At 37.0% G+C, this 14,348-nt stretch overlaps 1 protein-coding gene across 3 annotated transcripts in view; it reads left to right on the top strand.

The window, feature by feature from the left end:
* The first annotated feature begins 2,958 nt into the window (after nt 1-2,958).
* LOC127413890 (mitogen-activated protein kinase kinase kinase kinase 5-like) overlaps nt 2,959-14,348 on the top strand; it is a 75,994-nt gene continuing 64,604 nt past the window's right edge. For 2 of the 3 annotated variants that reach the window (XM_051651451.1, XM_051651449.1), the window contains exons 1-3: nt 2,959-3,115; nt 3,844-4,025; nt 8,070-8,127. In XM_051651451.1, the coding sequence (XP_051507411.1) occupies nt 3,918-4,025; nt 8,070-8,127 (166 nt within the window). In that variant the 5' untranslated portion in view covers nt 2,959-3,115; nt 3,844-3,917. Of the gene's footprint in view, nt 3,167-3,843; nt 4,026-8,069; nt 8,128-14,348 lie in introns of all 3 variants that reach the window. The other variant, XM_051651450.1, reaches the window with a different exon arrangement.

The following is a 14,348-nucleotide window of genomic DNA, read 5'->3' as shown; positions in this document are numbered from 1 at the left end:
TAAATGTTTCGCCGTTACGCTAGAGGGCGTTGATCCCGCAGTGAAACCGTGAATCAGTGTTAAATGTTGGCTGTAACTGATCTCGAGTCAGTGCAGCAATAACTTGGGTCTATAAAATCAGACTGATTCAAAGAAGAGTTGCTGATTTGAATTCAGCCATTTGAATATCCTTGAGCTGTGTTCCCAAAGGAAAGAAAAGCAAAATGTTGTGTTTATGAGAAAGAAATTAAAGACTTTAATAGACATAGAGATTCTGTGACATTTTTCTAAACTCTTGACACGGCAACACTCCTACATCACACAATTAGCCAAATAGTAAAAAAAAAAAAAAAGACTTTCTCTACATACACTAACTCTATCAAAACACTGCAATATCTAATCATTCTGTCAAAACACTAGCACCTTTTCTATCCAACAGGAACCTAGTCAATCATAGTACAACTACTGTCAAAATACTAAAGTTGATGGCATTACAAACACTGCATTACTTGTCATGTTTCAGTTCTACCTGCATACAGTTGACAATATGAAATCCATTGTTTTTTATAATTCAGATTCCTTTTACTGTAAACCACTCTACATTTTTGATTGAGTGTCGAATGTATGCATTCTTGGCAACATACTATCTAAAAGTGAATGAGTCATCATTACTTTATAGAATGTACAGTAGAAAAAATAGTAAGTGACAGAATTGCTGCAGTAAAAGCTTTACAGTATTACAATAGCAACATGAAATATCTGCCAGTGATCAACAAAAAAATCCAACATACATGGCCTTTGGTTCCAAATGTCAAAAAATAAAACACAATTACAGTAAATCAGCTATTTCTCAATGTTTCAATAATCTGTTCATTCAAAAATGCTTATCAGCTGTTTCAATATAGCTTTTGAGCTGCTGTTGTTGCAGAAGTAGAGGCTTTATACTAAATTTACAGTAAGGTTTGGAACATTAGGTCTTCATTTCTGGCATGCTATGTGCAACCATTTGTAAATAAGACAAGAAAGATCCATGATTTTGGTATTAGGTAAGCTTGTATGTAAAAACAAATCTGAGCATTTTAGAAACGTGTTAATTGACTGCATATTCTGTGAAAACAACATTAATTATGTTAATGGTATGGTCCACAACAGACGGATGTTGTGCTAATTGTGTTTAGAGTTTTGAAAATGTGACTACAGATTGGACAAAAGGATGTAGCGACTGTAAAAAACGGTAAAGAGATTTGTTTGTTTTATAAAGATTTAGTACACCCACATTGCTAACACTAGGAATGCTGTATAGTGGTTGTCGTTCTCGTTATAGGTTTTTAAGAACTTAATGTGTTAGTTCGAGTCTCAAACTGACCGACTGAAACTTATTACAATAACGTTTCTTTTTCAAATGTTTATTGCACAATCTGTAAAGCATAAATATTCCAGCATATAATAATTTTTTTTATACAAAACAAAATGTTGTTTTAGAATAAATTGTTTTTGTAAAAAATAATAATAATAAAATATATATATATATATATATATATATATATATATATATATATATATATATATATATATATATATATATATATATTTAACAGTATCATTTATATTTAATCATAAAAAAGGCCAACTTATATAAGAAGGTCATCTTATTCCGCAAATATTCTGATCTGTTTATTCCAGGATATTGTAAACAACCATGAAAAATATATGACAAAAACAGCAGGACAGTTAATGGATTTTAATGCAGTGAGTCATTGTAGCTGACTTGAATCTTCTCATTGCAGTTACACAGCTGTGACCAGCAGATGTCCTCAGCGTGCGGCGTTTCGTCACAGTAAATAATTTTGCGAAGCAATTGGTTCAATTGACCGGAAGTTTCGGAAAGCTTCGTTTCCGCCATCACTAATTGGTTTATATTAATAAGGTTACGTGACGTTCGCTCAGTAAGTCCCCTTGATAAGTCTTCGTCGGCGAAAATGATAATCCCTATGCCCTACTCACTACGAAGGACAGATCTCTTGATGTGGGCACTCTGATGGGAGCATGGCATTACAGTTAGGATGTACCCTTCACTCTTGTGAAAGGGCCTTTTGTGAAAAAAAAAATTTTTTTTTTTTTGGAACGACACTTCGAGTGGCGTCCCCTTCCCGAATTGCCTTCAAGGGCGCAAAAATCCAGTTTGGGAAACGCTCTAAACCATCGCTGTGGTATTCATGAGCCAAACCTTCGAGACACGTGATGATCCGTTTATATCCTTCAGATGGCGCGACGCACACACGTCATGTCATGAACCGTCACCGATCGTTTCATAAACTGTCTAGACTAGTTTTAGTTTTAAAATATATGAAAACTGATTATATATCATTTATAATCTATCTATACATATATAATGCATTATATAACCTATCATTTAAAATTTAAGTGAAGATAAGATAATACATATATTACACGTGAAAAAAGAAAGAATGAAACCTGAAAATAAATAAAAGCGGTTCCCGTTATCCCTGTTCTGCACTGGTCTTTCTTGTCTAACCAGCTAATCATTTGTCAGTACAATATCACCATTATTTCTTGTGCAAACAAAGCAATGAAACCGTGAAATAAAGTGAAAGAGAGATGTGTGTGTGTGTGTGTGTGTGTGTGTGTGTGTGTGTGTGTGTGTCCAGGTATTCCCTACGTTGTGTCCCCACAAGGATAGTAAAACCTGAAATTTTTTGAAGTTGTGAGGACAATCAGTCGGTCCCATGAGGAAAACAGCTTATAAATTATACTAAATGATGTTTTTTGAAAATGTAAAAATGCAGAAAGTTTTTTGTGAGGGTTAGGTTTAGGGGTAGGGAATATAATATATAGTTTGTACAGTATAAAAACCATAATGTCTATGGAGAGTCCTCATAAAACATGAAAACCCAATATGTGTGTGTCTGTGTGTGTGCGCGTGTGCGTGTGCGTGTATGTGTGTGTGTGTGTGTTTGTGTGTGTGTATTAGGTCTGCTCTGGCTTCATTTGAAGTTATTTGCTCTTCTCGCTGTTCCTGTTTGGATGGTTATTTCGACGCAAAATTATCTTCGGCATTTAGGAAAAAACTCTACATTTCCATGAGTCCAGTGGACAAAGGTTAATCGCACCAATGGTGAAGTTTAAACCAAAGTTTCTGATTTTAAGAGATTTTTTTTGCTACGATGTAAGTTTTATAGCATTAGCATTAGCTTCGGCTGAACTTTACTGCCACCCAAACTAAACAGTATTAAACAAAACACATGCTAAATGTAACTATTTCTGTAAAGTCTGGGTCGTGTTTGCTGTGTACCTCTGTATTTTGTCTGAATAAGATGAAGTTTCAAGCTGAAGTGATTGTGTGAGATTAGTTAGCAGAAGTTAGCTGAGTTAGCCTCATACATGGATATTCAGACAGAAAATATTTGTATTGATTAAACTTTTACACGCAGTTTTATCTCTCTGTCTTATTCTGAGGTGAAACTTTTTAAAATTATTAACCTGTTTAAGTCTGTTTATAACAGTTAACACGCTCTGACACACTTCAATTATTTGTCATGTTTCAAAATAACTGTACACAAAGTTTGAAATCTGCTCTTATATTTAAAAATAAACTCATTTGAAGTGTGTATGAGCATCCTCACCAAATCACACTCATACAGGCTGTTTTTAATACACAGAATGTTTATTTTAGAGAGAAAGTTTTTATCAGATATTATTGCTATATTATTAGTTCAGCATTGTTATTACTCTATTATAATAGGTCTGCAATTTCTCTTAGAGTATTAATAAAGTGTCTGTCTGTCTAAGTTCATGTGTTGGCTATAATCACTCTTGGATGTTCTGATGTCTGTTATTATTCAGGAGGATGTGGACCACAGGTCTGGTTTAAAACTGAATCTGGGTCATTAAAGCAGTAAATCCTCCAGTCCTTCAGCATGGATCTGCTGTGCCAGTCCGGAGGAGAAATCCAGCGCAGAAACCCACAGAATGACTTTGAGCTTATCCAGAGAGTTGGCAGTGGAACCTACGGAGACGTATACAAGGTGCTGAACCTAAACACATTAGTCTGAACTAACCCTATGGAGATTAATTTTAAGAAACTCAATAACTCACGTACAGCCACATTGAGCAGCCATTAAAGGAAAAAATACATCCAAAAATGAAAATTCTGTCATCATTTACTCACCCTCATGTCGTTAGAAGGTAGAACGCAGAAGGAGATGGTGACTGAGGCTTACATTCTGCCTAACATCCCCTTTTGTGTTCCTCGATAAAAATTCATTAGGGTTTGGAACAACATGAGGGTGAGTAAGTGATGACAGAATTAAAATTTTTGGGGTGAACTATCTCTTTAAAATGGCATCCTAAGAATGGATGGATGGATAGATGTATTGTTCCCTAAAGATAAACTAACCAACAGTGGCTTGATGGGCTTTTATAGTTTGCATTTGGCACAGACGTTTAGCTAGGAACAGCTTGCTAATAAGGATAGTTTTATGTTTTTGTTCGAGTCTTACCTCTCATCCTTGAAGAACAGGATAGTGCACACTAAACAGACCTGTTTGCTGAAAGTGTGTGGGAAGTAGAGAAAGAAATCCTGACTGGACAAATGAAAGATGAAACTTGCAGTCAGTCTGACTCATTAAATGTTTTGAATTTTGCACCGTCATACCACATGTGAAATGTAAATGTCATTCTTCTGCATAGATTTAAAACTCTGGAAGGAATGAGGCTCAGGCTGTTTCCTGAACACCTTAAAACTGCATGCTTTCATTGACTACCTTTCCAAATCCCCCGAGTGAGAAAAGGCCATATATCAGGGGTCGGCAACCTATGGCACGCGTGCCAGCATTGGCACGCTTAGGGGTAATCACTGGCATGCCAGCAATGGCGAGAGAGGAGTAGACTATTTTATTTATATAAATTCCACACCTGTATTCCAATCTACATCTTGATGTAATCCTTCCTCATGATCACGCAGCGTGTTTTCATGAGCTGAATGGAAGGCTAAACAAAAAGTTAAAATGTGACGAGACTGCAGTATACCCAACAGACTCGTGCAGTGCATGCAAGCCATTCACGCATCACAAGCCGGCAGCCCTTCACTTTCTGTTAATCGTGCTAGTAAACACGCCTGCTTTGCTTCAGTGAGGCTGTGCGAATGACAGCTTACATTCTGTGTTCCATTTATTTCTTTTTGCTTTCAGAACAACACGTCATGTAATAAGGAAATCACCACTATTAATCCTTGAGATTTCACATACAGGTACACCCTCCTTAAACCATGATCACACACTCAAAATTACATTAAACGATTAAAAGAGAAAACATAAGCCCACATTGTGGGGATAAAAAATCTGAGTCTATTCAAAATAAAAATTAAACCTGGAAATAAAGTTTTAGGATTTTGCAGGTGCGATTCACTAAATACTTAATTTGCTTGTGATGCGCAAATGGCTTGCACACGCAGCTTGAGTCTCGTCACATTTAAATACTGTTTAGTCTCCCATTCAGCTCGTGAAAACACGCTGCATGATCATGAGGAACGATTACATCAAGATGTGGAATGCAGGTGCGAAAAACTTCATATAAGTAAAATAGCCTGCTCCTCTCTTGCTGTTGCTTGCGTGCTAGTGTTTACGTGATTTTGAAAAATGTATGACATAATATAAGAAATATTTAAGATTCAACACAATTTTGTGATCAGTAATCAAATAAGCAAATTTGTGACATTAACTGTTAACTCATTTTGTACAAACGGACAGGTTTTCTTTCATTAAATCCTTTCACATGCAGAATCATGATTATATCGTAATCATCGGGTTTTTGCACAATTTTTCACTCAAACTGTTATGCTGATAATATAATTTGTAATAAAAAAATAAACAATTAAATCAGAAAAAATGCAAAATATAAATATTTGTGGACTCAATGCACTTGTTTTTTTTGGGGGGGGTGGGGTGGGGGGGGTTTGATGAAGAGAGGTGTAACATGCGCTCTCTTGGGCTCATTGAAGACCAATTGCGCTGCTGCATTCTGGATCAATTGCAAAGGTTTGACTGTACATGCAGGAAGGCCTGCCAGAAGACCATTGCAGTTGTCCAGCCTGGATAGTACAAGTGCCTGGCTTGCTCACATTGGAAGGGCCTGATTTTCCTGATGTTGTACAGAGCAAATCTGCACGATCGGGCAGTCCTTGCGATGTGGTCCGAGAAGTTTAACTGATCGTCAAACACAACCCCAAGATTTCTGGCTGTCTTGGATGGTGTGATCATTGATGAGTCTATTTGAATAGTGAAATTGTGCTGAACAGCTGGGCTCACTGGAATCACAAGAAGCTCGGTTTTAGCCAGGTTTAGTTGGAGGTGATGTTCTTTCATCCAGCTCGAGATGTCTGCCAGGTAGGCTGAGATCCATGCAGCTACCGAAGGATTGTCACGCTGGAATGAGAGGTAGAGTTGTGTGTCATCAGTGTAGCAATGGTAGGAAAATCCATGTGCCTGAATGACTGATCCCAGAGATGACATGTATATGGAGAAGAGGAGGGGCCCGAGTACTGAGACTTAGACACCGCTCTCCTCCAAGACACCCTGAAGGACCTACCTGTGAGATAAGACTCAAACCAGCGGAGCACAGTTCCTGTGATGCCCTTTGCTCTGAGGGTTGACAGATTTAGTTTGCAGATATCAAAATGGCCCAAAGTTAGTGTACTGGTCACAGACTAGTTTAGGTAAAGTATACTGCATCATAGTGGGTTAGGGATAGTTCTCACAGTTTTCAAACTGGTTTAGGGCTATGGTTACTGATATGTGTCTGGCTCAATTATAATAATGTACAGTTATCTGGTTTAGATAATGAACAGCTATCATATAACTGTTTTACTTTGTGAGATTAACAGTGGTGCTGCTGTTTGTTTTACAGAGCAGTAAAGATAGTAGTACAGAGTAGTCACACATCTTTGTTGGAGCCAGATCCACTTTTTGTGTTAACAGTGAATAGGGATGTGTGTTTGTCTCACTGAGGTAACTTCCTCTTAAACACTTAATTTTTTTTTGCTGCTCTTACTGCATCACACATGCATTCACGATCATCCTTGATGCCTGTCTGTCTTGCTTAGTCAGTCCCAAGATAAACACACATTTTATGCACTGCTAAATCACACTTAATTTATATAAACTAAATTGAAAACTAAAGGGTTCACACGCTCATGGAAAAGCAGGAAAAAGTGGGGAATTTTGAAAATATGATTTACAGATTTTTTTTTTTTTCAGATGACTAGATTCAGTGTGACGTTTCGATCTTCTATTGGTCACACGTTTTCTTGTCATACGAATTTTCTGGTTTAAGTTCGCCCAACTTAAAGTTTTGTGTGCAGCGAGCAAAAGTTAGATTTCTTTGCCTGAGCTTGAGTTTCTGCTCTCCCACATTCAGATGCTTTTGAATAGGAGTAAATAGACAGATGCTCTGCTCAAGTATGTCATTGGCCTGAAATTGCTCCTTGGGATTTTTAAAAGCCCTTGCAAAAATTGGGAGTTCATTGCAAATTTGCTGCAAATTCGCCACTGATCATTTTCACATGCAAATGAGCTCTGCGTCAAACTTGCGGCAAATTGTCCATTGTTGCCAAAGGTTTGCTGCAGGTTCACCACTACCGGTGAAGAGCTGCAAACTTCTGGCAAACATTTGTGGCGAATCAAGCTTATTTGCATGTGAAAATAACGGATGGCAAATTTGCTGCAAATTTTTGACAACTTTGCGCATAGTTTGCCAAAACTCTAGATTTTTTGTAAGGGAATCCTTATTCAGTTATCACAATCAATTGATCAAAAAGTGTGCAAACCCTGAAGCTAGTTGTGTGAAATACAGGTAACAAATGGACATGTCAGTCTGTTTTGTGTGTTTCAGTGTATGTGTGTTTCAAGTGTTTTGATGGCTGTCGACCAACTTCCATTTGGAAATGATGAGGTGGTTTCCACCAGAGACACTTTTACTTATACACAAATACACTGCAGTGTTTTGATCGGAAACTATTTGATCTCTCTCTGCTTTTAAAATCCTTCTTCCCTCCTTGTGTTTGTAATCTCCAGGCTCGAAACATTTCCACTGGTGAACTTGCAGCAGTGAAGATCATCAAACTAGAGCCCGGTGAGTATGAAACCATTTTGTTGTGTTCGACGGGAAGTTGTTGTGTTAAGTCTGTGGTGTAGCTTATATGACACATCTGCCTTCAGATCAAAAGATTTTTAAGATCATGAGAAACATTTCAGTCAAGTGTTTCAAAATCTTTGACCGGTAGTGTGTACACACTTGTTGTTTGCTGTTTCTCTTTCTTGCACACACAGACTAAAGGCTCCCGTCAGAATCTTGTATCCACCTGGAAAGCAGGTGTGAGTTTTTGTGTGTGGTTGCCCTTTTTAAAAAGTAGCCCTTTTCTTGTATGTTTAAAGACGCCCATGAGCTGCATGTCTGGTTTTTGTGTGTATCAGTGTTTGTGTTGCTTATGCATGTATGTGTGACAGAGTTGTGAGGAATGATTTTCTCTGACCACAAACGCTCTTTCACAACTGAGAAGCTGACTATATTCACAACTTTTTTTTTTTACTGACCACAATATCTCCCTGCTGCATAAAGGACAATTTGTTTTTGTTGAAACTCATGTTGATGTAGAGGATGGAGATTTCTTTGTGTGTTCATTGGCTAATTTATACTTCACCCCCTTAGAAATGATTAAATCTGAACTTGGCATCTGTATTTAGTGTGGAAGTCTGGGCTCTCATTCTACGACTGAGAGCGGATGAGTGGTTTTTGTCATAGTTTGGTTAGTGTGTGATGTTGAGCGTAAATCCCAACCATAAAGATACAAAGCAAGACTAATTATAATAGAGTCATAAATTAGCAATAAGATGAAACGTGTAGTTTCCTCTGTGGTAAACCTTTAATTGATGCAAAATTGCTTATCCTTTCATTTCTAAATAATTACAGACAGCTGGCTAATGTCTCTGCCATAGAGAGTTTTTTGCATTTAGTGCCCTTAATGTTCATGTATATAGGAATGTCAGTTTTTAGGAATTTCATAGTTGATTGTCATTAAAATTAACAATCAGTTAATCGTTAATATTAATAGTGGAGAACGCATGTGGAGGACTCCAAATACCATGTACAAAGAGCATCATTTTTGCACTATAAAAACTTAAAATTATAAAACTATAATTTAACCCTCCTATTGTCTTAAGAAATTATACCCTCCTTTTGTGGTGAGTGGTGATGGTGAAGTGGGCTAAAGCACATAACTGGTAATCGATCTTGCTGGTTCGATCCCCACAGCCACCACCATTGTGTCCTTGAGCAAGGCACTTAACTCCAGGTTGCTCCAGGGGAATTGTCCCTGTAATACAGTGGTGTGAAAAAGTGTTTGCCCCCTTCCTGATTTCTTATTTTTTTGCATGTTTGTCACACTTAAATGTTTCAGATCATCAAACAAGTTTAAATATTAGTCAAAGATAACACAAGTAAACACAAAATGCAGTTTTTAAATGAAGGTTGTTATTATTAAGGGAAAACAAAATCCAAACCTACATGGCCCTGTGTGAAAAAGTGTTTGCCCCACCTGTTAAAACATAACTGTGGTTTATCACACCTGAGTTCAATTTCTCTAGCCACACCCAGGCCTGATTACTGCCACACCTGTTCTCAATCAAGAAATTACTTAAATAGGACCTGCCTGACAAATTGAAGTAGACCAAAAGATCTTCAAAAGCTAGACATCATGCCGAGATCCAAAGAAATTCAGGAACAAATGAAAACGAAAGTAATTGAGATCTATCAGTCTGGAAAAGGTTATAAAGCCATTTCTAAAGCTTTGGGACTCCAGAGAACCACAGTGAGAGCCATTATCCACAAATGGTGAAAACATGGAACAGTGGTGAACCTTCCCAGGAGTGGCCGGCCGACCAAAATTACCCCAAGAGCGCAGCGACGACTCATCCAAGAGGTCACAAATACCCCACAACAACATCCAAAGAACTGCAGGCCTCACTTGCCTCAGTTAAGGTCAGTGTTCATGACTCCACCATAAGAAAGAGACTGGGCAAAAATGGCCTGCATGGCAGAGTTCCAAGACTAAAACCACTGCTGAGCAAAAAGAACATTAAGGCTCGTCTTATTTTTGCCAGAAAACATCTTGATCCCCAAGACTTTTGGGAAAATACTCTGTGGACTGATGAGACAAAAGTTGAACTTTTTGGAAGGTGTGTGTCCCATTACATCTGGTGTAAAAGTAACACCGCATTTCAGAAAAAGAACATCATACCAGCAGTAAAATATGGTGGTGGTAGTGTGATGGTCTGGAGCTGTTTTGCTGCTTCAGGACCTGGAAGACTTGCTGTCTACCAAAAAATCCTGAAGGAGAATGTCCGGCCATCTGTTCGTGACCTCAAGCTGAAGCGAACTTGGGTTCTGCAGCAGGACAATGGTCCAAAACACACCAGCAAGTGCACCTCTGAATGGCTGAAGAAAAACAAAATGAAGACTTTGGAGTGGCCTAGTCAAAATCCTGACCTGAATCCTATTGAGATGCTGTGGCATGACCTTAAAAAGGTAGTTCATGCTCGAAAACCCTCCAATGTGGCTGAATTACAACAATTCTGCAAAGATGAGTGGGCCAAAGTTCCTCCACAGCGCTGTAAAAGACTCGTTGCAAGTTATCGCAAACGCTTGATTGCAGTTGTTGCTGCTAAGGGTGGCCCAACCAGTTATTAGGTTTAGGGGGCAATCTCTTTTTCACACAGGGCCATGTAGGTTTGGATTTTGTTTTCCCTTAATAATAACAACCTTCATTTAAAAACTGCATTTTGTGTTTACTTGTGTTATCTTTGACTAATATTTAAACTTGTTTGATGATCTGAAACATTTAAGTGTGACAAACATGCAAAAAAAATAAGAAATCAGGAAGGGGGCAAACACTTTTTCACACCACTGTAAGTGCAGTGTAAGTCGCTTTGGATAAAAGCGACTGCCAAATGCATAAATGTAAATGTTTTGTCCTTCAAGTCATTTTTGACCTGAATTGAAAACCATTAAAAATGCATAAATTCTTGATTACTGTACAATGCCACTAAAGATGCCCTTAACGAATGTTGTGTTGTTTTGTTGTTGTCCCAAAGTGTATAATGATTGGGGGAAAAGGGCTACATTTGGAATATTAATGAATTAACATAATTTTAAAATAAAAAATAAAAAAATAAAAAAGTTTTAAAACTTGGCAAACATTGGCAAAGGATGTCTCAATTTTTATTTATGTTTATTTGAATCACTTTTTATATTATTTCAACTGTATTACAACAATTTCTGATTTATTCTGCTTAAAAACAAAAAGTTACAGTTAGAGTTACAGTTATAATACATGTCTATTTTACAAATTAATCTCTATTGCCTTTTCCAGAAGTCAAAATGGGCAAACTTTGCACGGCCATTGCAATAAATCCATTCTTTCTCACTAATTTCAAACAATGTGTTGCAGTGTTACAAGGGTTTAGGAAGGTGCTGTAACACTTCTTTCTGCCATCTAATGTTTTCGGAGAAAATAACATCCAATGGGTCTTTTGCCATGGGGGGGCCTTTAGCCCTATTTTACCCTTTCATAAAAAATCATGTTAGTAAACGTAATTACTACATATTACCTGTTCAAAACTGTTAAAAATGCGGTTGTGTGTGAACGTGCATGATTGCACAATCCCCGTTTTAGTGAAAAGAATGCAATTTGTGGGAAAGATGCAATACCCAGTGAAACTGGTGGTAAGCTGAAGAATTGTATGGGGCTAGGGGCTAAATCTGAGAAAATTTGAAATATTTGTAGGTCAAATTTGATTCATATATGTACAAGGAACTATTTACAGCTGCATAACATCCAGTAAGTCTGAAGGTGAAAGGTCTGGTTTTGGTCTGATGCAACTGGTTTTCCCATACAGGTCAAAATTGACTCGTTAAGACAATGGATGGAACAATTAGTTTGAAATAGTTTTTTTCATTTAAACAGTTATGTACAAAAATGTATTTTCTTTTTTTATTTAGTTTGTTTTGATAGTCTTGACCAAGTCACAACATTCGGTTCCTGGTACCAAAAACTTTGCGGTATTTATAACGTATTCTTTACCTGTGCCAGGTCAAAAATGACCCTAAGACAATGGAAGGGTTAAATAAATGTAAAAAAAAAAAAAAAAAACAATTTCTCTCAATAGATGTTCTGTCCACCATGTTTTAAAGCATTTATGTTTAATGATATACCAGGGTTCCCGCAGATCCTTAAAAAGTCTTAAATATCTTAAATGATACAACAAAAGTCGTAATTTTAATTTAAAGAGGTCTTAAATTTGGAGGCAGAAAGACAGGAATTGTGATACAACCTTATGTGATTGTCAAACTTCAGAAGAATACAGTTTAATTAAATAAATGCATGCACTGTGTCCTTCAAAGTGAAAACGCAGCACTGTTGTATTTTCTCCAAGCACGCGGGGGCTCGTGAGTGTTTTCAGCTGTTGCAGAGCAGTTCACAATCATTAAGACATATCGGAAATTTATGACAAGCTATCACTAAAGATCAAATGTTGATAATGATGTAGTGTTGATGAAATATGACAGTGTTTACTTTTAATTGTTTATATTGTAATACGTTGTAGATTATTGTATGAGTGCAGATTTTATATCCCTTATTTGTTTGAATGAGCAGCTAAAGTTAAAAGTTCCACGCTATGAATCAATGTTTTGGTATGGGGATACAGTATTAATTTTATTTGTTCAGGTCTTGAAAAAGGTCTTATAAAGTCTTACATTTTATTTTAAAAACTTTGCAGCAACCCTGTATACTGTTAAATGAATATTTCACCCAAAAATGAAAATTCTCTCATTATTCACTTACCCTGATGCCATCCCTGATGTGTATGACTGTCTTTCTTCAGCAGATAACAAATAAAGATTTTTAGAAGAAGATAGAGTTCTTTCAGCTCCTTATAATGCAAGTGAATGGGTGCCAGCACTTTGACAGTCCAAAAGTCACATTTAGGCAGCATAAATGTAATCTACGTGACTCCATTCGATCAATGATTTTTTAATTATTGACTTGTTTCTTACATAAACCTATTGCTTAGCTTCAGAAGACATTAATTGATCGACTGGAGTTGCATGGATTACGTTTATGCTGCCTAAATGTGACTTTTGGACCGTCAAAGTGCTGGCACTCCTGTACTGGGGCTGGGAGATTTTATCGATAATTGCCTTAAATATCGCTATATACGATTATATCATCAACCCCCCTGCCGAGGGTCGGTGAATATTTTTGCTTTATTGATTTTGCTTTAAAAATTCAATTCATTTATTGAAACACGGAAAACATAAACAAAAGACATTTCTAAATTCAAACTGCACTTTAAAATAAACAAAAAAAGCAATTAAAATACCGGTGATAAAAAAATCTTATTTAACCACCTCCTCAAATCCAAACATTTGCCATCTCTAACGGCTCCATTTGCCATCACGCAAGCATCCGTCAATGACAACAGTTGGAAAATTACTAATAGCCTACAGATAAAGAACTAAAGACTATTATAAATGTTAAGATAATAATAATCATAATAATAAAGCCTAATAAATTCCCTTGTGTTCCCAAAATAATGCTGCCAAATGTGTGTTCTTATCGAATTTGTGTTTGTATTGCGTTTTGGTAATACAGTTAATGCTGCCTAAAGAAAATAAAAAATAACTAATTTTAGGTCCAAGGTGAACGTGTCTTGTATTATTTTATGATTTAATCACTTTCGTCTTTGTTTCTTTAATACAAAGATATACAGTATATTACTGAACCTGCAGAGTTGCGTTCACAATGCATGTTAACCGCAAACTGGTCCGTGGAAATAGAGCGGGTAGATGAGCAAAATAACGTGGACGAGGAGCTTGCCTCATTGCATTTGGTGAGCTTCACACCCTGGCCACTGTTTGATATATTTGCTGACTTCCCAGATCCACGGTTTTGCCATTTGCCGATATTGTCGATCATCATCTGTCAATTGAGTGTCGCAATCAGCATCAGGATCTTTGTAAGATATCCAATAGCATCGTCCTATCGCCCAGCCCTACCTTGTACTTGCACCATAAGGACCTGACAGAGCTCTATCTTCTAAAAATCTTCATTTGTGTTTAGGGCTGCAACAAACAATTATTTTGATAATCGACTAATCTAACGATTATTAGAACGATTATTCAACTATTCGGTCGATTATTGCAACGATTAATCATTAGCTCTTAACCGACTATTCAGCTTGTGCCTTGACTTAAAAGGTTGTATTAAATGTGCTTACTAACTAGAAGGAGGACAA

Source organism: Myxocyprinus asiaticus, chromosome 23 (genome assembly GCF_019703515.2).
Source record: "Myxocyprinus asiaticus isolate MX2 ecotype Aquarium Trade chromosome 23, UBuf_Myxa_2, whole genome shotgun sequence".
In the NCBI taxonomy this organism is placed as follows: Eukaryota; Metazoa; Chordata; class Actinopteri; order Cypriniformes; family Catostomidae; genus Myxocyprinus; species Myxocyprinus asiaticus.
The sequence above is the reverse complement of the archived record's forward strand: the minus strand, read 5'-3'. Positions and strand labels throughout refer to the sequence as shown.